Source organism: Penicillium brevicompactum (genome assembly GCF_028827555.1).
Source record: "Penicillium brevicompactum strain IBT 35665 chromosome Unknown utg000001l_segment0_segment0, whole genome shotgun sequence".
In the NCBI taxonomy this organism is placed as follows: domain Eukaryota; kingdom Fungi; phylum Ascomycota; class Eurotiomycetes; order Eurotiales; family Aspergillaceae; genus Penicillium; species Penicillium brevicompactum.
In genome coordinates, this window is record NW_026623203.1 from 4,387,296 (window position 1) to 4,413,305 (window position 26,010).

Consider the following 26,010-nt stretch of genomic DNA (forward strand, 5'->3'; position numbering starts at 1 on the left):
TGCTAGAGTGAAAGAGCAGAATGGGATGCCTAGTCCAACCGATCTAATTTAAGCGACATATCCACGTTTCCCATTGCCGACATCTTCACAATATGGCATCAACCAGTAGCCAGTATGAGCCACCTGGGCAATATCAGCCAGTCTCGGCAGATGAAAAGTCAGCAGAGTGTCATTCCGACGTTCCCACCAAATCTCCGAGACGGGGACACTAACCCGCGAGGTACTCACGCAGCATGTTGACCCAGAGTGTTCCTGACCAGCTGTTGATTTCTCTCTCACGACTCATTCGTTTCAAAAAAGTAAACAGAGCTGTGACTCTCATTCTCAGTTCTTTCATCCTTTTCATATTCTCCTTTGAACTCGTTCGTCCCTAAAAAGCACTCCGAAGGTATCCGGAGTTCAGCCCTACGGACTCAGCCCTACGCACCCCGACCCACTTGGTGTCGAGACTAAGGGAAACAAGAGTCTCGCTACAGAAGATCGGTTCGCTGCACCGTTCTAGGCATCAAGGTTAAGCCATTGAGCCCGCACGTCTCATCCCAAGGTCCTCATCGAGATCGATATAAAGACTGAACCAGACATCAACCATCTAGTCAAATATCGCATCAAGATGTTCGACCCAACCCAAGTCAACCTGACCTCGGCCAGCAAGGAAGATGTCCTCTGTTATTTCGCCATCTCGGAGAATGACTACAATGGACATCTTGGGGCTCGCATCTCATCGATCTTCGTCATTCTCTTTGTCTCATCTGCCTTTACCGTCTTTCCCGTGATTTCCCAGCGTATGCCAACCTGGAAGATCCCCCACAGCGTCTACATCTTCGCCCGCTACTTTGGCACCGGTGTTATCCTAGCTACTGCATTTATCCACCTCCTCGATCCTGCCTACAAGCGGATTGGCCCTAAGACTTGTGTCGGTGTATCTGGATACTGGGGCCAGTACTCGTGGTGTGCAGCCATCGTTCTAGCCTCGATAGTGATTATCTTTTTGCTTGACTTGGCCGCTGAAGTCTATGTCGAGCACAAGTACGGCGTTCACAGAGATGAAGAAGCTACCAATGTCTTTATCCAGCAACAGGCTGCCCAGTCGGCCGACCAACCAACTCCCGCCAAAAACGAGTCGGGCGTGTCGACCTGGGCATCCGAAGACGAAACTGTGATCGCTGAGCGCTCGTTCCGTCAACAAATTGCTGCCTTCCTCCTCCTTGAGTTCGGTATTATCTTCCACTCCGTGATTATCGGTTTAAATCTCGGCGTGACCGGTTCTGAATTTGCCACCCTCTATCCCGTGTTGGTCTTCCATCAATCCTTCGAAGGACTGGGTATTGGTGCACGAATGTCCGCCATTCCGTTCGGCAAACACACCTGGCTACCATGGATTCTCTGTGCGCTCTACGGACTTACTACCCCTATCTCCATTGCGATTGGACTGGGCGTGCGCACTACTTATGTCCCGGGCTCCAAGGTGTCGCTTATTATCCAAGGCGTTTTGAACGCTATCTCCGCCGGTATTCTGATCTATAGCAGCCTGGTTGAACTGCTCGCTCGCGACTTCTTGTTTGACCCTTGCCGTACTAAGAGGCGATCCAAGCTGCTGTTTATGGTTAGCTGCACGATCCTGGGTGCTGGCATCATGGCACTGATCGGAAAGTGGGCTTAAAAGGGTTACATCAGAGGAAACCAAGCTACTGTTCATGTTCAACTGTACGATTTGGGAGGATTTCATGGAACTGATCGGAAAATGGATTTGAAGGGGTCGGATAACATTAATATGCTATCATTGCTATGTTCCTGCGACGAATATTGAGAAGCTCTTATGACAATTCAGGCCTTATGCCTTAGCTCAGAATATCTAATACTTTGTCTTTGTTACCCTTCAAGTATCCTGACCCTGCTCTGGTCAATTTCTCACAGAGTGACAGAGCGAGCTCACGATGACCACGAGAAGACGGAGCTCGATAACGCTGCTGTGTGGAAGCAGGGGCTCCAAAGATGAGTAGAAGAGTAGAGTGTAGAATCTCAAGTGTGTTAGTCCAAGTCCCAAATGTCTCGGTTATCGGATAACAAACTCCCCCTCATTCCCCGCCTGCACTTTTTCTGTCTTTTAAGCAAGTCAACTCACAAGGTCCTCATGGCAGTCACATCTCAGGAATTGGAGGTTCTCTCCACAAAGGCCATCGCTGCCAAAGCAACTGCCTACTGTATGCTCCCCCAAAACCAGAAAAGAAAAGAGCCTAACCCAACCACCCCAGGCCCTTACTCCAAATTTCAAGTTGGAGCATGTATCCTCACTACCAGCGGTGAATTCATCACTGGTGCGAATGTTGAGAATGCCGCCTATCCTGTAGGAACCTGCGCAGAGCGTGTGGCCTTTGGAACAGCCGTGGTAAGTGCAGCGTTCGCGGAGATGAAGTCGGACTAACCTTGGAACGTGGGGCAGGTGGCTGGACATAAAGATTTCAAGGCTCTCGCAGTCGCCACAAATATCAGCCCTCCTGCATCGCCCTGTGGAATGTGTAGACAGTTGTAAGTTGCGTCAAGGTGTGTCACTAACTAGAGGGGTGGTTGCTGACAGAATTAGCATCCGCGAGTTCACTGGGCCCGATTTCCCCGTCTTCATGTACGACGGCGAGGGTAACCATAAGATGATGACAATGGACGAGGTGAGTGGAATAAGGAATATGCAGTCTATTTATTCAAAGAAATCATCTACTAACAAAACTAGCTACTCCCTGACTCCTTCGGTCCGGATCAGTTGAAATAGACAGACTTCAAATATAATTCTTGATATATCAACCTAAACTTCACATTCAAGCCTCTTCTTCATCATCAAAATCATCAGCCCCCAGCAATTCATCCTCATCATCGACAACGTGAGAGTAGTCACCACGCCGAGCAGCAAACGAGCCACGTGTCGCGTAAGGCCGCTGGCCCCTCTTGAACAACCCGCTCGCACTCCGCGCCAGACTGCTGACGAGAAGCGGCACGGCCTGCGCAACGGCAACCAGGCCCGCGATAATAGCAACGGGGATCGCAAAGGCATCGCGATTGGAGGTGACATTGCCCTCACCCAGACGGATTTGCCCGAACTTGCCATCCCAGTGCGTGTACACGTACCAGCCAATGGCGACGGCGGCGAGAATCGGGATCACGATCGCGAAGAACAGTCCCACAGCACTGATGCCGTGTTTCTTGTTGTATTCTTCTTCCTTGTTCGGGCAGGGGTGCGAGACATCTTGGTCAAGCGTCAAGCCCCCTTCACAGGTGGTTTGGGGGATACGGCGGTAGCCCGTGGGTTCCCAGTACTCGACCTTCTCGGGGTCTGCGGAGCATTGGGTGATGTGGTTGGGTTTGGGCAGTCCGGGGACCAGACCGCAGCTGCCGTCGCTTTGCATTTCGTAGTTGTAATCACTAGAAGTAGATATATCAGTCTGGGTTCTGTATATATTGATTTAGGATGTATTGGTTTAGGGGAACTCACCATTCAAAATCAGCGCGTGTGCATGTGCAGTTCCGGCCGATGCTGTGGATGTGAGGCTCGCGCCAGGCATTCCAACATTCGGCTTTGGGATTCTTGCGGTGATACTCCTGGACGTGGCCAAAGAGACAGTTTTGTTCTTGGAAGGGGTGGCTAGGCGTCCACATAAAGTAGTCGTTCTCGTCATCCTTGCAATCCCGACTCCAGATACCGCTGAAATCCAAAGGAATAGTCACACGCTTGCCTCCGTCCATACCCCAGAGAAGGAAGTTTTTAGAGGTATCGGACGGAACGGTCGAGATATCGTCAATGACAAGTTCCTTTTCAGCGAACTGGAACTCGTTCCAGGTGGCGCCCTCGTCGAGCGTGTAATGTACAACCTTAGTGGCCTTGCGGTCGGCGACGAGAACGATCACCGAGCCTGCAGCACCGTATTCCCACATGTATTGACCCTTCTTAACCTGGGTCCAGGTGATACCAGCGTCATTGGTGAGGAATGTATCTGCATCGGAGACAGGACCGAGGTTGGCGCCAACATTGCCCAGTGCGAGCATGAGCCCGATAGCGGAGCCTGAGTACGATGTGTCGCGGTAGTCGCGGCGTTCGGTATAGCCGTGCAAGTGAAGGGCGCAGTGATCAGTGCCCTCGCCCTCAGTTACTGCGCAGGCGAAGTTCTTGCCATCGACGTCCTTTGCCGGAGGGGGCACGAACGCCCACTGTCCTCCATCGTTGTGCGTGATAACAGTGCGAAGCTTCTTAGCGCTTCCCTTGGTCTGAACCTCGTTGGCGTTGGAAACGACATTGGCGACAAGTACACCTTCCAGACCCTCCATCATGTCAAAGTCGGCGTTGCCACGCTCATTCAAGTTGACAGCCTCGAGACTCTGCACGAAGTAGGTGCCGTTGCTGTTCGACTTGACCAGAGAGCCGAAACTGCCTCCTCCGACCAGCAGGAACAGAGCGTGCGGGGAGCTCTGGAGAATGGTGTATGAAGGAACGTTGATGTTGAAGGGGAAGTTCGCGTCCGCGTAATTGCGACCGTCGACGCTGACGCTAGCATTGAGGTAATTCTTGTCGGCACTACCGTACCAGGCCACGACGATAAAGTCGTTCTTTGTGCCGTAGTGAGCGATGTTTTCGTACGGTGTTTCCTTGGTGGAGAACTTGTCATCACTGAAGACCAATTGTCGGTCGTTCTTCTTCTCCTCGCCCTTGTACTGCTCGCAGATAACCAAGTTGTCGCTGTTGTTGCGGCCCTCGTGCGCTGCGAAATCACATTTGCCGACTCCAATAAGCAACGGGTCCCAGCTAGCGCCACGCTTGTCGGTGATGTATGCCTCCGAGCGACATTCCTTTCCATCACAGTCCTTGTTGCCGATCCAGATCAGAGAATCTTGCTTTTGCTCGTGGAAAGCAAGCGTCGGGAGGTTTTCTTTGTTGGGCTGACTGGGGGCGGTGAACTCGTGGAAGGAGTCTCCATGGTTGATCGTGTACCAGACCTTCTTGCTGTCAGTCATGAAGAAAGCACCATCACTGAAGTAAGGGTGCTGAGCCATTTCAATAATCTTGTCCTTGACAGCAAGTTTCCAGTTGTGGCCATGGTCGCGGGAGATGTAGAGCTCGGCCTTGTCCGTAAGCATGAGAATCGTCTCATCCGTTCCGGTGTTACTAGCCTGTCGCTCGAGGTAGAAGTACATGGTCTGCTTAGCAGAGACGGAATGCGGCTTGCCCGCGCGAGGCTTGCCATCGGCTTGTCCGGGGGCGGAGCCTGTGGTGTTCGAGCACGAGCGTTCAACCTGTTTCTCGAGGTCTTCGCCCCCTTCGCGGATACAGGCATTGCCGGGGATCAACCGCCACCCGGAGGGACCCATGTACTTATCGGTGGGCTCATTGCATTTCCCAGCTGGCGGGGTCAATGGAACAGCGGGGACACATTCCTTGCGGTCCTCGCTGCGAACAAAGTTGTAGTCACATTCAAAGTCTTCCGCGGAACACTTGCAGGGCTTGAACTCAGGACCAGCGATAGCGAATTCCTTCTTGATGAAGCAGTCCGCGCTCGACTTGCGACGGTGGAAGAATTGCTTTTGTCCCATCAGACAATCAGGCTCACCCTTCTCGTCCAGTCGGGCGGTCCACTCTTCCAGATCACCGGAGCCACACTCGCGTTCATGCAGACCATCAAAGTCGATGAAATTCATGATGATGCTTTGCTCATCCTTCTCGGCTGAGATACCAACAACCAGAAACTTGAGGCTGGTTGAATCGGGGGGTCGAAACAATGTAGAGGGGAACGATCTCGTGATCCAAAGTGATCGACTCCCATTCCTTGCCGTGGTCGATAGAGTACTGGAGTTTCTTCGTCTTGCTGTCGCTGGCGGCGAGGATGACACCGCCCTGGTCACCGAACTCGTAGCGATGCGGGCCCTTGAGCGCGCGTCGCCAAGTCAAACCAGCGTCGTCGGATACGTAGAGATCACCGTCCTTATAGTCTTTGAGGTGATCACCGGTATTTCCCACTCCCATGACCAGTCCTGGGGCGGGGCTGGAAAACATTCTGTGGCCAGGCACCGGCAATTTGCGCATCTCGAGGTAGGTTGTCATGGAGTGAATGTGCAGCTCATCTTTATCAGCCTTGAGAGACTGGAAAGTCCTTCCATCATCAAAACTGATACTGGTGACGAGCTTCTTCTCCTTCGAATCAGACTTCTCCGCTTCTTCCCAATTCTTGACCGTGTTGACGATGGTGATCCCCTGGATGTCGGTGACTCTTTCAAAGTCGACAATTCCATTCAAATCCTGGTTGGTATGGTCGATGTTGCGAGTGAAATAAGTGCCGTTGGAGTTGGACGAGAAAAGACTTCCCATGCGGTTCTTGTGCATGGTCGTCTGGACATCAATTTGGATACTGTAGTTCGTGCTTTCCAGTATGGTATATGCGTCTTCTTCAATGCGGTGTGTACCGAACTCTGCGCGGTGCCAGACAGTCGCGTCGTCACTGACATAGAGCGCCTGTTCTTGTGTTCCGCGGGATTGAATTCGCGCGACCAAGTACTTGGTCACAGATCGGATCTGCGCGCTAACACCACTCAAAGGTCGACCGTGATCAAGCTTCGCATCCACGCCTTCATCGTCGTCCTTGAAGTAGTTATCCGAGTATATCAACCGCTCCGTAACAGTGTGGTCGAATGGTCCCCGCAATCCAGGGACAACACACATCACTCGATCCCCGACAGACTTTGGAACGTCGATATCATGTCCAAACTGCGGGCGGCTGGCAGCCCACATGCACTGGAGCGTCAGCTCACGTAGGGGCTTCACGTCGGCGAAATCATTGGTGGTGTAGAAAGTTCGAGGCGGGCAGAAAGGCAGCGAGCAGTCCGCTCCCATGAAAATAACCTTCTTCGCATCCCACCCATTGAACTCAAGAGGGGAGCTGAACATGGAGAGCTGAAGGTCGACCTTGAATAGCTTCCAGGACTTCGCTTGATCCGTCGTGATCCAATGATTGCCATCCTTGCCCAGGATATAAGCGCGATCCTGATCATAAGGGTGCTTGTATATAAACAGGGCCGCACCCTCCATTGTGCCCTCCTTGCCCTTGATGACCTCCCATTTCTCGCCGCCGTCGAAGGAGACGTGTGCCGTTTCGCGTTCGTCGCGGTAGAGGATGGTGTTTGTACCTTGGAAGTAGAAGAGATCTCCCGGCGGCTTGTTGAGCTTGTGTGTGACGACTTTGGGTTCGTTGCCTGCCGCTGCGAGGTTGGCCCAGACCAGCAGCAGGCTCAATGAGAGCAGCAGCCACCGTGGGATCATGACCGGTGCTGCAGAGGCATCTGATTTCCAGAGATAGATGATTCTGATACAGTCAATGGATGAAGGAGGACGCTCAAACGGTAGAAATGAATAGGCAAAAGGAATGAAACACGATGATGACGGAGCTGCGTGGCCTCCAGGCTGAGAGCTCCCTGTCACGTGCGAGCTTATCTCTATCCGATAACTCCGGCGAACCGCGGGCTGCATTTGCTTCGACCATGGCTCACATCTCGAATTTGGAACTACACGAGGCTACTTTTGATTTCAGATTTGGTTGGAAATGAGTGGTATTTGCGATCATGATCAACATTGGTATGTACAGAAAAACGCTGCGAACTAGATACAGAAGAATATGAAGGTGAAATCGCTGAAATGCAGGAGAAATCCTGGGACGCCTGGTATATGGGAAATCAGTTCGCGCGAACGAATGACCTGGGACAAACAAATGAAACAAAATTATAGTGAAAAAGAACGAATGCATGTCCGAAGACACAATCACACACGACGCCGGAGTCGACGCCACATCTTCTTGACCATGCCTTGCTCATCGAGATCATCATCCCAGATGAGCTTGGAACGGTCTGGTGGTGGGAGCTCGGCAAGTCGCAGGGGATCTTTCTGCTCTTGAGAAGAAGTTGACGAAGTAGGAGAGTCGTCCCGCAGGTCCGGTCGAGTCAAAGTCATTTTGAGCGTCATCTCGCGGTTGCCTGGGAGGCGTTGTGGAACGCCCTTGTTGGGGCGGCATGATTGGCGCCGTTGCAGGAGGCCCGACTCGACGGATGGACGAGGGGTTTCCCGAAGAACAGGAGAAGCGACCGCAACATCTCTGATCGAGCCACCTGGGCTACCCACCACGGTACCGTCGTCGTCTTCGAAGAATGTGCCAAACTCATAATCGGAGTTCACTAACGTCGGTCTGGGGGAGAGAGGCTCTGGATCGTTCTCCTTGTCGTCGTCATCGAGGGAGGGGAATCCAAACTCAATGGCTTCGTCGAACTTCTGGGGGGAGGCCAGGTACACACGCAGCTTGAGTCGCGCATCGGGGTCTTGGTAATATTGTGCCGAGGGGTCGATACTGGAGGTAGAGGATTTGGCCCCGTGGAAGGGACGGTGACGGGAGGATGGGCGTGATTCCGATGTGCGATTGGAGAGAGGGCTGAGGGGTTGAGACTGAACGGGGGGAAGGGCGCGTGTTGCATATGGTGTGATGGGGGCCAATTGTTTCCGCTTGAGCTGGGTAGAGAATGACAAGGAGCGACGGAACGAGGGGCGAGTTCTCTTGCGAGTAGCGGCGTCGGCTACGTGGGCGTGGTATTCATCGAGGGACAGGTCCAGGTCGCCGTCCTCGTCCAACCACCGGAAGCTATCGTAGAAAGTGTGCTCCATGTTCGAATCCTCGTCGTCGGATTCGGAATCCGAATAAAAGGCCGTCGACAATTCCGATTGCCGGGAACGGGGCACTGTCTGGGTGGGACAGGCGGTGGCCGGGCGTGAGCTGCGGAATATATCTCGACGGTATGCTTCGTCGGCGGCGTCGTAAATGAGACTGGATCGATAGGCTCTCTTCAGGCGCACGCGCTCTTCGGGGGAGAAAAGCTTTTGTTGGATCTTCGTGGGGAGAGCATGGAAGTATTCAGAGTCGGCCTGTGCGGCGAGGTAGGCCAATTGCAGCGAGCCGGGTTTGCGTAATTTTCTGGAAGGCGAGGGACGTTTCTCGAGACCCCTTTTGTTTAAAGACACAGACGAGCCGCTCCGCAACCCACGCGAGTGCGCAGACCGACGATAGAGCCGAGCATCCTGATAGTTTGACGTGGAGACCGCAGGGGAACTGTGATCGCTCTGCGCTAACCGAATGCGCAAACGCTCGACATTCGAGAAGAACTGGTTGGAGTCAGCAATGGCCAGGATTCACCGTGCTTTGGCTCCATTGGGATGGAAGTGGAGTGTGGATGAGTGGCAAGCGCCAATGCTGAAAGACAACCAGTGACGCCAAGGGAGATAGTGCGGGTGGTAGCGGTGGTAGCGCCTCCACCGGCGAGTTCAGGGGGTCAAACACAGGCAAATCACCGAGCAAGGCTCAAAGACAAAGAACTGGAACTTTTTTCTCTCTCCCTAGCCCCAGACTATTGCCAATTTCCCAATGTGATAGTGATGTGATGGAAACGAGGGGAATCAGAGTGAAATGAGGTGAACACTGGGGAATACCAAGCTTGGAACACCAAAGAAATGAGAGAAATGCAGATCAAGAAAGAAACCCTTACCTTTCTGCGTACAGCAGGAGGGAGAGACTCAAAGTCCTCACTTGGAGGAATGGCGTACATGTCTTGGGGATGTAAGGTGAAGTACCGGAGTATAAGAAGTACCAATGACTCGCAACGTAGCAACAAAGTAAGGACCCAATGTATGTCCCAAATTGCATAGGCAATAAGAATGAACTGATTTTTTTCCCCTGCAGGTTCCAACCGTTTTGTATATAAGTTCTGAAGTGGGAATTGTTTTTTTAGTTACTTCGTGGGGCTGACAGGATGCTGTACATTAGCGCCAGGAAGCACAGACAAGTGACGAGATATCTATTTCGAGACCTGTCACTTTCTCTCGCATTCGGCTCTTACATTTGTGATCTGTCATGAACTCTTCGATCGAGCTACTGCGAACATGTTCGAGAATGTCGCATGGTTAATGCTTCACATTCTATACTTCCCCTGCTTCGTTTGTTTCCAACCCCATTGACCGAAATGTCCACGTACTTTGGAGATTGTGTACAGCCGCTCGGACAAAAGTCCCACAGAGAGGATCAGCCCAAGCCCGTACCCGCCTCCGCGTCTCGCTTTGACGTTGGGCCGGTAAGGGGATCCTCCGATCAGATCCTGCGACTGGTCACTTCCCCTCGAAGGTTCGCCATGAAACTGGTTTTCGGTCTGAAACATTCTGGCCTTACATCGACACCCTGGTACAAGTGTACTACCTCTGTGAAGTCTTTGTTCAAATGGCTCGAGCTATTATTTGCCAAGATATACCTCCCCTGTCAACGATCTACTCGACCCTGAGATCCCTGCGCAATAATCACCCATTATTGAAGTCGCATGGCAATCACACGTTGGGCAAACGTGGAGATACGAGAGAGCCGAGAAAGAGTCTCCGGACAAGAAATAATTGATCTATCATCTGTACTCTATACGCAGGCATCAAACGGGACAACACTACCGACCGTGTGTTCATCGTTGATTTGGCGTTGAAGTCCCCACTCAAATCAAACAAAGAAAAACGGTGACGGTGAAGCCACATCAGTGTTAGTCTGGGTTAGTCCCGTTTCGCTGCTGTTAGCTGCTGTTGAGTGGATTGGAGTCGACAACCGACTCCATTGGTTAGTCCACATTGGGGTAGCCCCCCGGGAACTCGTCGTCCGCGACTCCGCTCGGAATCAGCCTACAAGTGTACAAGCTAGAATCCCAAAGGGCAATTATGCATTTATAAAGTTTGGAAAGGTTTGGGCTCGATCGACGCGATACCTCACATCGTGAAGAGACTTCCGACCGAAACCTGGGAACCTGATCTATACCAAACTCAACCAGAAGAAATCAATACGGGCTTGCATTCCAATCGGAGATTAACCCTCCCCATTCTGGGTTCCAATTTCCCGCTTCATGCATGGTGAGTTGCATGTCTTGGAATGACGTCGATTAATTTTTGCATTCTACACAATTTCGTCGAAAGTCGAAATCCACTCATTTCCCCCTCAGCATTTTTCTTGGTCCTGACAGTGACAACCGAGAAAAAAAAATCAAAATTATTGGGAAGTAATTATTGGAATAGTTCGCAATCAGGAAATAGTCGCAATGAGGAAATAGTCTACCCTCGCACTCTGTACTCCGTAGTCGAGATCGAGATATGCCACTAGCCGACGATCCCATCCAATCGCTCAAGTATACCCGAAGAGATAAGCTCAACCCGCGCAGAGGGGAAAGATGATACATCCAGATCGTCCAGGCTACCAAATATCAAAGGCGTCGCACAAGTAGAATCTCTGGCCGTGGACGGACTGTACAATCACCATGCATCGTCCCGTTTGGGCCGACTACTGAAGTTTCATTTTCGTTAATCCGACTTGTCTCAATAGTTCAATGTCTGATCTTTGTTTGCCGTTTGGAGTCAATTTGATGTGCGGAGTACTCCCTACTGCGGAATCAACCATCGTGAGAACCTCTGCTCAACGCTGGGGCATCTAATCTATGGTGTGCTTTCGAGTCTTAAGTGGGATATTGCTTAGTGGCCTCGCCAGGTTCCACAGTCGGCTCGGACAAATCTCGTTCTGCGAGACATAACCGGCCGGCTCTAGCCAGCGATCCTTAATATACTACAGGACGCTATAGTAAAAGATCGTCACCAGACGGCCGACCTCGGGAAATGTGGAGACATACCCCTCCAAGAGATCGACGGACCAAGACAAGTATATGTGTATCCCAGCGAGTTTGATGGACTCACTACTACGCAGATTGCAGTCATTTTGAAGCAAGAGAAAAGAGACTGCGCGTATAGAGCGCAGTGGTACAGGCCTCGTCCCCAGCAACAGCTTCGGCAGTGAACTCGATCAGATATCGAGAATTCCGAGAAACTATGGCGGGAACTACATTCTAAAGACGTAGTAATACATTTCTCAAGGACAGTTGACAGCCACAAGTCAATGGGTAATCGCCAACTAGGTACTCCGCATCCAATGGGCTTGATGTCGTAGACATGTAGGGGAATCAAAAATGGCACAAGATGCCTAGGTGGTGCCGTTGTGTGGATTTTTATATGGGTCTAACCTTGGGAACCTTTGGCTCTTCCACGCCGAGGGCCCTAGCTATCAAACCTAGAATCTCAGAAACCTACAAAGAAGATTCTTCTTTTGCGACAAGGCTATGAAAACACCTTTACTGCTGATAAGAATAATGATAATATCGGACTACGCTCATACGTTACTACTCGGCATCTCATAATTGCAAAGTGCTGGTTCCATATCTGTGACTAACCTTGGAAATATATAGTAGACCTTCGACACTAGAAGAAAGAAATATTGACCTGACCTACCTAACCTGCGAACGATTCGAGCGAATAAGATATCGAGCTGAGCATCACCTAAAGCGCGGGCCCTCATCTCCATCCAAGTTGTGTCTATAGTCGGTCATAAAGCGTCGACACTGCCCCCTTTCAATCAGACCCAAATTTTCCATCTTCCGAATCAGGTAACAAGCCCACATGTCGCTGACCTGTGGGGGAATTTTCTCGGCCTCCATCGGGACAATGGCGCTACCTTCTTTGGGAATTTCACCGAGATAATGCGTGGTTCGGACCCAAGACGGGATAAATTCCTGGTCTTTCTCCATGCTCAATTCATAGTCACCCTCCTCACCGACACTATGCAAGCGCATGGCGCGTTGGCGGTTTGGCTGTTTCATAGTGATCATCCAGTGAGACTCACCGTATTGGTCTGGGACTCCAATCTGGAGGTAGATCTCAAGGGGCTCATCATAACGATCTACTGCATGGGAGTACGGTTCTGAACGGGGTTCCGAACGGAATCCTGAACGGTACTTTGAACGGAGCTCTGGGCGATACTCTGAACGGGAATCTGAGCGGTATTCCGTGCGGTATTCCGAACGGGAGTCTGAACGGCGTTCTGAACGGGATGCTGGACTGGGAGTGCCACGAGGGACACGTTCGATGATTCGGTGGCCTTGATACATAGTTTCGATGTGGAAGTCTGCTGTTAGTGGAAACTGGTGGAATGTGACTGTAAACTGTAGGGTGTCAAAGCTGTCTGGAGAATGGATGTTGTTGAGCTGTAGTTTGTGACCGGCGAGTTCGATCATTCTTATAGATGTTGCTTCACTGTTGACTCGTGGGATAGATAATGGGTCATTGAAAGCTACCTTTAGATCCGGAGAACAATCCCTTTATCAAGTCTACACTAGATAAAAGAAGATACACAAAGGAGCTCTGTGATGTCTTTGAGTAACCCAGAATATATGTCATTGTGTTTGACTAGATACAAAGACATATTACCTGACTATTTCAAAGGCCTGAAAAACCAATTTTACATACTCAAAGAGACAATCAGATTGTCATTTAGGGACATCCTCCAAGCATAGCACCGTGGTCAGGTGTAGACCCGACTAATTATCATTTCTGATCAAGTTCCTTTCAAAGTCAGGAAAGAAGTGAAAGGATAGATGGAAAAGTAGGTAGGAAGGAAAAAGAGAGAAAAGTTTAGACAACTGTGAAGGATAGAAAGAAGAGCGAGAAGCCAGGGGCTCAATATAACAAGATCGTAAAGATCAGTCACCTCCAAACGAAGGAGGAAGGAGGAAAAGCTAACCTGAGATGTAGGGCAAGGAGGCCTGAGGTACGAGCCGTGTCTTCTACCATGTGATCAATGGATACGCATGTATACGTTACATGCAGCATCGTTGCTATATTCGAATGCTGAATCTTTTTACACCTCGCTTACTGCATATTTGTTGCGGACAATTATAGAGCGTTCGCTCGTGCAAACACACATCACTTACCATGCAAAGTAATGATGAAAATGGCCTGGGTCCAATGGGGACTTCCGTCCAATATAAAGAGTCTCACATGGAGGGATTATTGTACCCCAAGACTCAGCAGATGTATAGAAAAACCCCGGAAGAGAAAGTGTGGTCATTTCGCGCATACCCGGAGATCTTTCCAATCGGAGATCTTAGAGGCCCGCATGAAGTACTTCGTATTTTGGACTTGGGCAATTAGGTTGAGATATCTTCCTGATGTTCACAGATATTTGTCATGGGATCCTACCTAGTTCACAAGCTAGTATCTAGGTGAATCAATTTCTCCGCGATATTTTCTCCGGCGTGGTTTGTCCTTTGTGAGACTTCTCATGGACCTATCCAGAGATGTAACATTACTCTAGAGTATTGATGTGTGTAAACTCCCAGTGGATGTATGTAAAGGAGATTGACGGACTGCCTTAACTCGGTTAGTCTTTGCCCAGTTGAGCTAGACTTTTCAAGAGAGTGGTGTGATCCTTCATTTCCACGATTCAACTTCGTTTTTGGGAGTATCCGCCTCCCCTGCCATTCCTCGGTCATTGAAGCGAGTCTCAAAAAGAATCAAAGAGAGCAACAGTGGCACTGTGGCACATTATGGCGCAATCCCTCCCTTCTCTGCCAAAAAGCATCCCATCCGCTTTGGTGATGTGGAAAGACATGAGTCCCTATGATGCGCGACTACGGGCAGTGAGCCCCTCGTCTCCCCGGATTCTCGTGATTGGGGGAGGCGTGACAGGTCTAATCACCTCCTGGGCGTTACTTGACAAGGGGTACCATGTGACTATTCTCTCCAAGGAGTGGGCATCGTACGGCCGCGAGCAACGATTGACCTCGCAGATCGCTGGCGCGCTGTGGGAATTCCCCCAGCTGTGTGCGGGCAGCACACTGACGCTATATCTTTGGCACATTCTAATCGCTGGTGCATGGTCGCCTACCACAACTGGGATCAGATGGCCGCCTGCCCTACTATCAGCTCTGCCTCGGGAGTGTCTATGAAGCCAGCTGATTTCTTCTTTTTCAACTCCATCGAGAAGAACCCAGGTCAACGGGCTAAGATGGAGAAGATCATGGCTAGCGGAGTAAGAGGGTTCGTCCATTCTAGTCAGTTAATTAAGAAATACCACATCAATCCGCAATGCGTTGTCGATGCCTATGAGCACTTGGCGCCGGTTATTGACACTGACCAGTGTATGGAGTGGCTTATGAAGCTAGTACGGGCAAAAGGAGCCATGCTCGTGAAAGAAACATTGCAAGGTAACCTCCTAGAGTGCGAGGAACAGCTTCGTCGACGTTTTCAAGTAGACGTGATTTTGAACGCTACGGGCCTGGCTGGGGAGCTTGCCGGCGATACCTCCTGCTATCCTATACGTGGTGGATTGATCCGAGTTATTAACGATGGATTGGACTTCCCCAAGGTAGAGGCCGCCCTTAGCATCTCTGCTGATGCTGCCTTCTCTTCTGATGCTGCCCTCTCTGCTGATGCCGCCCTCTCTTCTGATGCTGTCCAATCTGAGCATGGTTTTGTCTTTTTATTACCTCGCAATGACGATATTCTATTGATTGGGGGTATTGCTGAGCCACACGAATGGAATTTGGATCTTACACTGGACTCGCCAATTATTAAACGTATGCGAGAGCGCTGCGAGACCTTTCTTCCCAGTCTGAAGAGCGCCCGCCTGGATCCTGACTACCCATTGGCTCAGGGATTACGGCCCTTTCGCGCAAAGAATGTACGTGTGGAACGTGAATTGCGAAGACTGGGCCGCAAGCCTAGCCGCATCGTGCACTCATATGGCCAAGGCGGCGCGGGATGGAGCCTTTGTTTCGGATGTGCATCGGATGCTCTGGCGTTGATTGAAGAAGCCCTGCTGGACCTGGAACCGATGCCTATGGCGAGTCTTGATTCTTCTTGCCCCATGTTATCTCAGACCATGCAGGCACACCTCTAGTGGATGTTCATATCCTGATTTGGGCGAAGGAAACAGCCAAAGAGTTGTCGGAGTAGGTGTGGTGGTCAGCTGACTTTTCTTGGTGGAGGGCAAATATATAGCTCGTTGCCTCGTTGCCTTGTTCTCTCTTCCTCTCCCCTTCTTTCCCCGTGCATTTTTAATCCATCAGAATTGATCTGTTGATACGTTTTACACTCCTCGTAGATTTGCTCTGCTGTCAGGAGTATGGTGGGACCACTTGTATAGATCGTATGCCCCCGAAAGTAAGACCAGTATCCGCCATGAGAAAGAAACTTGCTTTTGCAAAGCAATCTTTTCTTTTAGGCAGCGGGCTGCGGAGGTGGTGGTCCAACTTGAACGCACTCCAGGGCTTACGCGAGATACAAGTGGAGCTCGTGATCCATAATGGAGCCAATACTTAGGAGACCTCGGAAAACACTGGGCCGCGGCGTCATCTGGACAAGGGTCATCAATACGCCTTAAATAAACATATCAATAGTTGTATTGCACAACCAGTGAGATTATTATAAGGGGATCAAATGATCGGACCCTGGCCAGGTGTCGCCTGATATCTCTGAATACTAACAATTACGGAGTAGACTAGTTCGTTGGTGTCAGCTTATGCGGATACTAGTTCGCGTGGTCCAGAATCTGACATTCTCCCGACTGATATGCTGCGGGCTAACGGAGAAATGCCCCAAGTGCCAGAGAAGCGTGACTATACAGGACACTAATATAGTCAAGGGGGGTAACTGTGGTTATAACGAGCGAGCTTCACCCCCTCACTCATACCTTGGCCATCAGATTCTGCAGTCATCTTGCTATACAAGCGATCGGGAGATACCATTTTAACCTAATATTCCGTGTCCCTCTGAGTCTAATCTGTTTGGCATCGGCCACCAAGTCGCTTTAAAGATACTAGTCTGAATCTTGTCAGTTTGGTTGAGTGCAATCATGTTAGTTTCTTGGGCAATATCTTTGATCCATGGCATGTTCAACACAAGCTAATTTCAAGCTAAATTAAGGTGTATCTTTGTAGTGAGGACCCTATCCCGGGGCGAAATCTGCGTCAATACCAGGACTGAAGCCTGGCCGAATGATGCTGAGACGGATGGTGCGCGATGGGATTCAGACTGCAACCTCGCAGAGTGCGAATTCTCCGATCAATGGGCTGGCGAATAAGATGAGGCTTTAGGCAGATTGTGAATAAGCGTAAGTGTAAGCGAGGGTGATTGTCTATGTCTGGTCTTTGAGATATGCGTATTAACATAAATAGCAGAGAATCAAGACTTTCAAGAGCCCCGGGGAATTTTGCTCATAGCATAAGCATGACAAAAGGCTACCCCGATCACTAAGTGGCTAAGGACTCTTGGCGTGGCCTTTGCGGAGTGCGACCTGAGCCATAGATATTAGATATTGAACTATATCAGAAATAAGTCATGAGTCTCTGAAAAGCCAGACAGTCAAGTTTAGAAAATTGTTCCACATTGAAATCTCATGAAAATGTTATATGACTTCATGTGTCTTTTCCCTACTCCGTGCTGCGTAAGTTGGACTGCAGATATTGCAGAGAATGCAGTACTTTGCATCACCCCAACCTCGTAACCGACGCTAGCGAAGCTGATACTTGCCTGATTCGGCCTAGTTGCACTCAAGATCAGCCCCATCTTGGCATTCCGCCGATGTGACCAATCACAACTCGTCTGTTATCATGGGGAGATCCCGCTTCGGAGGAGAGTGCGGAGTCCAGATCGAAGGAGGTGTTGATTCCAATCTGCTGGCCCCTTCCATTTCCCCTCTCCAACACCCTTTCAAGTCAAGATACAAGACTGGCATGACCGTCCTGCTGTCGTGATCAGATTGATCCCTTGATTCCCCGGCACCGAGCCACACCGCATTTCGGTACAGTATACAGGTACAATGGCAACGGACGCGCCCCCCGACATCGGGGAAACCAAACCTGATCTCGCGAAAGAGTGTGTCTTGGAGGACTCTGGTGTTGAGACTCTCGATCCAGCTGCTGAAAATAAATTGGTTCGGAAAATCGATTGGCTGTTTGTATCCACTTTCTTGACGATCTGCAACTCAATTCTCACACGGTCGCCAGTTTGATGCCCATCTTGATCACCTCTTACGGCCTTCAGTTTCTGGATAGTATGTCTAGCTCCGTGACAATCCTCAAACTTGGGAACCAAACTGACTTGCCTGAATAGAGACCAGTCTCTCATACAGCGCCATTCTTGGAGTTCGAGAAGATCTGGTACTTGACTCCGTCTCCCCTGATGTCATGTTGATCACTGACGATCCAACCAGAATTTGGTAGGCCAACAATTCAGTTGGACTTCCAGCATTTTCTACATTGGATATCTCGTGGCATCATACCCGATTTCACTCGGCTTCGTGCGCTTCCCACTCGGGAAATATCTCAGCATCTTGATGTAAGACCTACCACATGGGAACACTGTTGCAAGAAACTAACATATGAAGCTTTCTATGGGGTGTCGTCTTGACTCTCCACGCCGTAACCGACAACTATGGAAGCCTCATGGCGCTGCGGACGCTGCTTGGTGTGTTTGAGAGCGCTATAAGTCCAGGATTTTCTCTTATTACGGGAATGTGGTACACTCCTCGGGAGCATGTCTCACGACACTCTATCTGGTTTGCAGGAAATGCCCTTGCTGGAATCGTCGGTTCTGCAATTGCATATGGGCTTCTGAAGTACGAGGGAGATTTTGCCCAGTGGAAGGTTCGACATCACGCACTTTGACACGATTCCCATGACTAATTCCGATACAGATCTTGTTTCTGCTGTTTGGCCTCGTGACGGTCGCCTGGTCTGTCGTGACATTTTTCTATTTGCCCGACTCCCCACAGACTGCCAGATTCCTCTCACCCGCTGAGCGCAAGTTTGCTGCGTTGCGTCCTTACAAGTACCAGAAAACCACTCAGACTAGATCGTGGGACCGAGGTCAATTTATTGAGAGCATGACCGACGTCAAGACATGGTGGTTCTTCTTGTTCTCGTTTGTTATTTGTGTGCCCAATGGAGGCACAACGAGCGTAAGTACTATCCTCTGCTCGGGCACTCCAATGAGGCGCAAGAGAAAGTCTAATGTTATGAACAGTTTAACACCCTTATCATTAATGGGTTTGGCTACGACAAATTCCAAACCATATTGATGGGACTTCCCGCGCCTGTCTTCCAGTTGACCACCGTCATCCTCTCCGCAGTCCTGAGTTCCACAATTCGCAAGTCTCGTCTGATCAACCTTGTTTTGATCTTCCTCCTAGCGCTAGCTGGAATCCTAATGGTCAAGCTCTTACCCCAGCATGAGAAGCTATCCCGACTTGCTGGGTTCTGGCTCGTCACGGCAAGCGCCCCAGCGTTCCCCCTCATGCTGTCTCTGGCAGCAAGCAATGTTGCAGGTTTCACAAAAAAGTCTACTGTTATGGCCATGATCTTCCTAGCATACTGCGCTGGAAACCTAGCCGGGCCACAGTTCTTCAAGTCATCAGAGGCTCCCAACTATCATGTGTGTATACCCAAGCTGATAGAGACTTGCGCATATACTAACGTATCTTTTTCCAGACTGCCTATACGACAATCGTCATTTGCTATGCCATTACTATTGCTCTGGTCGTTGGCTTCCGATTCTACCTGATGTGGGAAAACGCTCGCCGAGACAAGGAGCAGGGTATAAAGATCGATCCAGAAGAGACCCGTCGCATTGCGCTGGATACCGACGAGAACGTACTTCAAGTGGACCAGACAGATAAACAGAACCGATCTTTCCGGTATGTTCTATAGAGCCGGCTTGGCTCATGCTCCGGCGCCCCATGTTGGTGTTCACAGGGTGCCACAAGCGCCACATGTACGGATTGGAAACACCGAGGCTATTCTTCATTCTTGAAATACTCCAGGGTACTAGATGGAACGCATAGTTCCAATCGCAACCTTGAAAGCAGTGTATATAATTCACTTAACTCTCTTGTCTCACGCAGACGAGTTTTGGGGTCAGAACAGAATATTTTTTGGGGAACATTCGAACTTCAAAGACATGGGAATCAGGCTTGGGATCTTGGACCTGATGCGCGGATAAAATGTAATTTCTAAGCATGTTATCAAAGTCTTGGCTCTGACCTGTTGAGCCCGAGGCCATTCTGGCTCTTTGGGAGGATACGGAGCTATCCCAATTAGGCTTGGCGTCGACCGGGAGATTTTAGGTCAACCATGGAACGTTTGCGCCTCGACCATGGACTGTATGCAAGAAAGTTGCTGGATCTCGAGAGCCAACCAACCAAGTCCAGACTTTAGAGACTTTGGGCTCCATCCATGTGGTGTTTCTTGCGTTGATTGGTCAAGCATATCTTTGACCCGCTACAAGGTTCCCACGCCCTGCGGATGACTTCCCCGCACGGGCTTTGAATGAGATCCTTAAATCTCTCGAATCCTTTACCCTTAGACTTGACTTCTGCATCCTGAATCTTCTCTGTTGCTGGTCAATCGTTGCTTTTCAGAATGGAGGACGTCAGGCGCTCGGAATTCTCGCCAAACGAGACCGAAAAGGGGGCTCAAACACCGCAAGAGGGAACCACAGATGGAACTCACCTGTCAACGACCCATGATGATGCCCAGATCCCCCCTATGGACGGTGGACTCAACGCGTGGCTTTTCCTTGCAGCATGTTTTGCCATGGAGGCTCTTGTCTGGGGATTTGCTTTCACGTATGGTGTTTTCCAAGCATACTACAGCGAGATCCCCCAGTTCAAAGATTCGGGAAACATAGCGGTGGTAGGAACATGCGCAATGGTAAGTAAAAACATACCAAAAGTCCGCAATAAAAGCTCATCCATCTTCAGGGAATCATGTATCTTGATATTCCACTTGTCTTTGCCGCTTACCGACAATGGCCGCGTTTCCAGCGTCTCGGTTGTGGTATCGGTGTGCTCATGATGTGCGCAGCTCTTGGCCTCAGTTCCCTCGCCACAAACACCAACCACCTCATCATTGCTCAAGGTATCTTCTATGCCCTGGGCGGCAGTGTCGCATACGCTCCTTGTATCCTCCTGATGGAAGAATGGTTCGATCGACGAAAGGGCCTGGCATTCGGTGTCATGTGGGCAGGTACTGGACTTGGCGGCGCCGTCCTGCCAATCGTCATTGAGCAATTGCTAGGCAAATACGGATTCCGTATCACCCTGCGGGGCTTCGCGGTAGTCTTGTTCGTCCTCACTGCGCCGCTGGTCTACTTTGTCAAACCGCGCGTGCCAATCCCAGCAAGCAGACCGAGTCCGCCACCTCCTAACATGCGGTTTCTCTTCACGTCGACATTTGCAATCTTTGAGCTCTGTAATACCGTCGAGGCACTTGGGTTTTTCCTACCATCTCTCTACCTCCCGACTTACGCCGGTATGCTCGGAGCGTCGACATCACTCCAGGCACTGACGGTTATCCTCTTCAACTCGGCATCTGTCGTCGGATGTGTATTGATGGGTGCGATCATCGATAAGCTCGATGTGACTGTCTGTATCCTGGTAAACACAGTCGTCTCCAGTATCGGCGTATTCCTCATTTGGGGCTTCTCGATGTCTCTGGCCCCGTTGTTCATCTTCTCCATAGTGTATGGTCTGGCCGCAGGCTCATATACCAGTACATGGCCCGGTATCATGCGCGATGTGGTGAAGAAAACACCATCCGCGGAATCGAGCATGGTGTTTTCGTCTCTTGCGGCTGGTAGAGGTATTGGAAACTTGGTCTCCGGTCCCCTGAGCGAGACTCTTGTCAAGGGCATGCCGTGGGAAGGAACCGTTGGATATGGATATGGGAGTGGATATGGGTCATTGATTGTTTTCACGGGGGTGACAGGTGTCGTGGGTGGTGGAAGTTATCTTGCCCGTCGCATGAAGTGGCTGTGAGCCTATAAAGTGTCTGCCTATAGAACATACGCACATAACGCACATAACAACATAGCGAATTCTTATACAGGTCACATCTATGCTTCACATATCGCAGGCACGTACTTTGGTTGACAGACGAATTGAAACCCACGGCACCATCCATAAAGCACACCTGCCTGGCACTTGGGCAAAATATCCAGCGTCTGGAACATTTATTGGGCTTCTTGTCAAACGCTGAGACAAATTCAGCACGATTATATGTTATGTATGATTAAAAAGGGACAATTGGGCCAGTTTCATTGTGTATGTGGTCATTGTAATTATTATTCATGGATTTTGAATGAAGCACCTGTGCAGACATGAATCAAATCAAACCCACCCCATAGCAGCTGCCTTTTCATCAAAGTCCGGCTGGGCTGGCTTCTTACCAGCCTGAACCTTGGTGAGTGTCAACTTGCGTCCTAGACCGCGACCAAGTTCACCCGCTGCATCAAGGGGAATGACATCGTCTTCAGTGGAAGGACGTCTCGAATCTTTCTCAAGACTGAGCAGAACCTCAACTGCCCCCCTGTCCTCAATGACTTTGGGATGCCGTTGCGCGAAATACCGTGCGTACTTGTACAATGACCAATAACAGCTGAAGACATTGATGACGGTCAAAGCGATCTTGTAAAATGTGTAATAGAAGAGAAGAACTTTCCAATCGATGCGTTCTTTCTTGAGGCGGAGGTGGATCTCGTTGAAAATGATCACGTTGATGATGTACATTCCGATGGTAACGCCGAGTAGCATTCCGCAGAAGGACGGGCGGACCACGAAGGAAATTGGTAGGATGAAGGGCGCAAAGAGATAGATGAGGGTTTCGTAAACCTGCAAATGTTAGCCGGTGTAATTTGACAAAGAACGAGTGAAGGACATACCTCTTGAAAGACGCAGAGCTTAGCGCCGATCTCCCACCATCCGAGCTTCCAGCTCGTCAAGATGTACTTGAGATCATAGTACATGCCGACAACGAAGAAGAAATTCCACCTCTTGAATCGCTGCTGGAAGATGGTCATTTCACCAAACCCACCCCGACTTCCACTTCCACTGATAAACACCGAAGAGGGGGTTTCTGTCTCGACAAACACCTGTGAACACATGGTGATGCGACCTCCAAGGCGTCGGCACGCATCACCGAAGAACCAGTCCTCCGAGACCGAGAACCCGGGATGCTCATGGAAAGTCTGTTTCAGAAACTCGATATTCCAAAGTGAGATAGCACCGTGTGGAAAGGTGGCACTTCCACATTTTCCAAAGAATGCCCGCTGAATGCCTGACATCTTATACTCGAGGTCTTGTGCTTGCTGACAGTATGTGCCCTTGGAGGAATTAGGGCCCACACTCTTGATCGTGTAGCCGAGGCATTTGACATTGCCTTTGAGTCTGTCGCTGACGATGGGAAAATTAGGGGGTAGGAGACAGTCATCGTCGATGAGAACTGCATTTTCGAAATCCTTCGCGGCATAGCAGCCTACGAATTGGGCGACAATCTTGGAACCGATGGGGACCCAGAGGTGGTTGACGCCGAATGGTTTGCATACCTCTTCGGTGTTATCGAGAGGCGTTTTGGAATTGCCGTTGGCGATGACGAAGATATTTTCCTTTGGGAATATTTTGAGCGCGGCTTCCAAAGTTGGGCCGATTATTGTGGCGGACTTGTAGCATGGGATTAGAAGGGCGGTTGAGTTGACGTTTGAGCTGTTGCTCTCCAAATCAGGCGACTCGACTTCAGCAGCTGCGGGCGGGTCTTTTTCAAATAGAATCAAAAGAGGGCAGAATGCATATCTGATGATCGTCAATAATCAGCTGGGATCCTGAGTCGGCAGAGAGCTCTGTACTTACAGTGCGGCCAAGCCAATTGTGATGGCATAACCTCCCTGAATAACGAATTTCGTCCGAACAACGTAATATAGCCACCAAACAGCCCCTTTCCATAGAGGCATACCAACCAGGACAAAGTATATAAAAAGAACGAGGAATGCATAGATGCTGTATTCGAACAAAAGTCGGACCCAATGCTTGCGTTGGATGGCCACACCTCTCAATTTAGCCTTTTCGTATACTTCTTGTAACTCGCTTCGTTCGCTGCCTGAAGCTTCAGAGCTGGTCTTGCTCGAAGGGCTGATGAAGGCATTTTGTACTGGGGAAATTGGCTCTTTCTCTGGAATTGGAGATGCTGGCTCAAAAGTAGCTGGCTTGAGAAAATAATCAAATGTTGAGCCTGTGTCATCAAATTGTTAGGTTCATGAACATGCAAATATATCGTGCAGAGTTGCTTGCGTGGATCATAATTGGAATTTTGGATGTCGATGGGCATGTAAAAGTTCAAGGTGTAACACATAGACCCAAACAGGCCTAGATATATGCTTCTTACCATCAAAAGCGGGAGGATCGCTGCGCCCACGAGACCGAATCGCAGATCGAGGTCTCGCTACAGCCCGTAGCGCCGAAAGACTGAGGGGACGGCTGCCAGAAGTTCGAGGCTGAGGGGGAATGGATATACGGTTATTATCCGGAAGAGATTGCTCCCATCTTGCTAGTTCCCACGGCGAGTTGAACTTGGCAGTGGTGAGAAGTTCCTTGGGAATGAAGACATCCTCTACGGAGCTTCTAGGGCTATTCTCTTCAGCCATGTCAAAGGTATACTCAATTGATCAACAATTGTATTATGGATGGAAAAAGAATGTACGGCGACTAAAGTCGCCTGCAAATAGTGAAATGCTCGCTAGCAAGAAGGGTCCAGGGTGGGCTTCCTACTTATTCAAATTTAAATCTGTTATAACTCAAATCAAGATGCTGCCGGAAGAAAACTCTTGCCAGGCTGTGGGCCCTAGACCGGAGCTACTAGGAGACTAGATTTAATGGATGGGGCCGAGAATAGGTTAGACGGGGCATTCTAAGAGTGTACTTGGAATTAAGTCAAAGCTCAATAGTCTTAGGCAATCAACCAAGGAACTGGATGACCCTGGACTATCTTCAAACCAGAAAGCTTTCAACCAGTCATCACGATTGGTGAGAATATCTGTTTTAAGGGACTTTGCACGTGGAAAGACATGGTTCAGCAGCAAAGAAGCTTCCTTTTCGAGACTGGGCCGGGTTTTCTTCCATCGGACTGAGATGCAGACCCCTTCGACTAGTAATGTGGATACAACTTGAGAACCTACGATGAGGATTTCATAGACTGGACTCAGAATAGTCCAATGGGAAATATGAAAGTTTGGGCTACCGTGGGCTAGTTGAATCATCTTTAGCCCCGCCCATTGCATCAGATCTTTGGATATCAGAATGATTCTTTTGTCTCTTTTGTAATCACTCATTGCTTTAGAACAGCTGAAGGTGAATATTGATGGCTGTTTCAATGTCAATGGGCCTCTCGCAAGGGGAAATTTCCTCGCTCTCGTGGTTTTTCTATGGACTGAAAGTGAGTAGAGTGGGCTCAGAGTTTTAGCGCACCAGCCTTATGAACCATTGTGTCGCTGCTAGGTCGGCGGATACGGACTCCGAGATCTGGTACATGGATCATCCGTGTTTACTGCCAAATCGGTATGTACTAAACTTAGCTGCATGTCACCACCGCGGCTTGTTGCTGGTGCCGTGCCTCGTCACGGCGGTGGGGCAGCTACGTCGGCCGCACCAACCCTCACTGCCGCACTTGAATCCCCAGACTCAACCATCTTGCTGCCTTCTCTTATCCTTATAATATGTTGGCATTTTACTGTGAATATTATCAATTGCCACGTTGAATGTCTGAAACCAATCGAGCCTTGGAAAATCTGAAACGAAAAGTTAGATCAGCGGATCTGGTTGGTTGACCGACTCTTTAGAGTTTCGGGCCGGAGCTGAAGACAAAATCAGCCACAAAGCCAAACGAAGCCACACAAAAGCCAACCGCCGTCTAAAACGACTCCTTAGCTTACAGGCTTACGCACTTGCCATGTGATATCGAAGGCTTCAATATTTACTTCATAGCATTCATTTTTTTTCTTTCTTTCTTTCTTTTAACTGAGAAATGATCTATGCTATCATCCTAAGTGACAAACTCCTTGTATCCCCGAGACAAGAGACAGTGCTCTGCAAACCCAGCTCCGCTTAAATGGGTGAATTGTATTCTCTAAAAATGAAATTTCTTCAGAATACTACCATGAGGTAACCTCATCAGAAAGAAAAAGACTCCCAAAGTCTAGCCTTCTCGGTTAGCAGCCGAGTTACCGGCGCTACGGGATTCCGGGGGCAAAATGAATTAATGATCCCGCAGCCGTTG

The 26,010-nt window shown here is 49.9% G+C and overlaps 9 protein-coding genes across 9 annotated transcripts; 5 read left to right on the forward strand and 4 right to left on the reverse strand.

Annotated features, from left to right (window-relative positions):
* Positions 1-610: 610 nt before the first annotated feature.
* On the forward strand, positions 611-1,660 carry N7506_001445 (uncharacterized protein; the record flags this gene model as incomplete). The annotated part of the gene is made up of 1 exon (XM_056950741.1): positions 611-1,660. One exon carries the CDS (start codon positions 611-613, stop codon positions 1,658-1,660), a length of 1,050 nt encoding a protein of 349 aa, XP_056816656.1.
* A 471-nt stretch (positions 1,661-2,131) lies between these two features.
* N7506_001446 (cytidine deaminase) lies at positions 2,132-2,764 on the forward strand (the record flags this gene model as incomplete). Its single annotated transcript, XM_056950742.1, has 5 exons — positions 2,132-2,201; positions 2,253-2,386; positions 2,441-2,526; positions 2,582-2,663; positions 2,726-2,764. The coding sequence occupies 5 exons, from the start codon at positions 2,132-2,134 to the stop codon at positions 2,762-2,764; spliced, it is 411 nt and encodes a 136-aa protein (XP_056816657.1).
* Positions 2,765-2,810: 46 nt separating this feature from the next.
* N7506_001447 (vacuolar protein sorting/targeting protein 10) lies at positions 2,811-7,291 on the reverse strand (the record flags this gene model as incomplete). Its single annotated transcript, XM_056950743.1, has 3 exons — positions 2,811-3,411; positions 3,482-5,724; positions 5,771-7,291. 3 exons carry the CDS (start codon positions 7,289-7,291, stop codon positions 2,811-2,813), a joined length of 4,365 nt encoding a protein of 1,454 aa, XP_056816658.1.
* Positions 7,292-7,786: 495 nt separating this feature from the next.
* Positions 7,787-9,612, reverse strand: N7506_001448 (uncharacterized protein; the record flags this gene model as incomplete). Its single annotated transcript, XM_056950744.1, has 2 exons — positions 7,787-9,172; positions 9,553-9,612. 2 exons carry the CDS (start codon positions 9,610-9,612, stop codon positions 7,787-7,789), a joined length of 1,446 nt encoding a protein of 481 aa, XP_056816659.1.
* A 2,793-nt stretch (positions 9,613-12,405) lies between these two features.
* Positions 12,406-13,143, reverse strand: N7506_001449 (uncharacterized protein; the record flags this gene model as incomplete). Its single annotated transcript, XM_056950745.1, has 1 exon — positions 12,406-13,143. One exon carries the CDS (start codon positions 13,141-13,143, stop codon positions 12,406-12,408), a length of 738 nt encoding a protein of 245 aa, XP_056816660.1.
* A 1,311-nt stretch (positions 13,144-14,454) lies between these two features.
* Positions 14,455-15,809, forward strand: N7506_001450 (FAD-dependent oxidoreductase; the record flags this gene model as incomplete). Its single annotated transcript, XM_056950746.1, has 3 exons — positions 14,455-14,729; positions 14,834-14,939; positions 14,967-15,809. The coding sequence occupies 3 exons, from the start codon at positions 14,455-14,457 to the stop codon at positions 15,807-15,809; spliced, it is 1,224 nt and encodes a 407-aa protein (XP_056816661.1).
* Positions 15,810-17,729: 1,920 nt separating this feature from the next.
* On the forward strand, positions 17,730-19,617 carry N7506_001451 (uncharacterized protein; the record flags this gene model as incomplete). The annotated part of the gene is made up of 8 exons (XM_056950747.1): positions 17,730-17,863; positions 17,917-17,963; positions 18,023-18,069; positions 18,123-18,247; positions 18,297-18,555; positions 18,606-18,869; positions 18,935-19,342; positions 19,399-19,617. 8 exons carry the CDS (start codon positions 17,730-17,732, stop codon positions 19,615-19,617), a joined length of 1,503 nt encoding a protein of 500 aa, XP_056816662.1.
* Positions 19,618-20,328: 711 nt separating this feature from the next.
* N7506_001452 (Major facilitator superfamily domain general substrate transporter) lies at positions 20,329-21,725 on the forward strand (the record flags this gene model as incomplete). Its single annotated transcript, XM_056950748.1, has 2 exons — positions 20,329-20,619; positions 20,670-21,725. 2 exons carry the CDS (start codon positions 20,329-20,331, stop codon positions 21,723-21,725), a joined length of 1,347 nt encoding a protein of 448 aa, XP_056816663.1.
* A 351-nt stretch (positions 21,726-22,076) lies between these two features.
* N7506_001453 (uncharacterized protein) lies at positions 22,077-24,382 on the reverse strand (the record flags this gene model as incomplete). The annotated part of the gene is made up of 4 exons (XM_056950749.1): positions 22,077-22,577; positions 22,628-23,534; positions 23,592-23,970; positions 24,124-24,382. 4 exons carry the CDS (start codon positions 24,380-24,382, stop codon positions 22,077-22,079), a joined length of 2,046 nt encoding a protein of 681 aa, XP_056816664.1.
* Between the last annotated feature and the right edge of the window lie 1,628 nt (positions 24,383-26,010).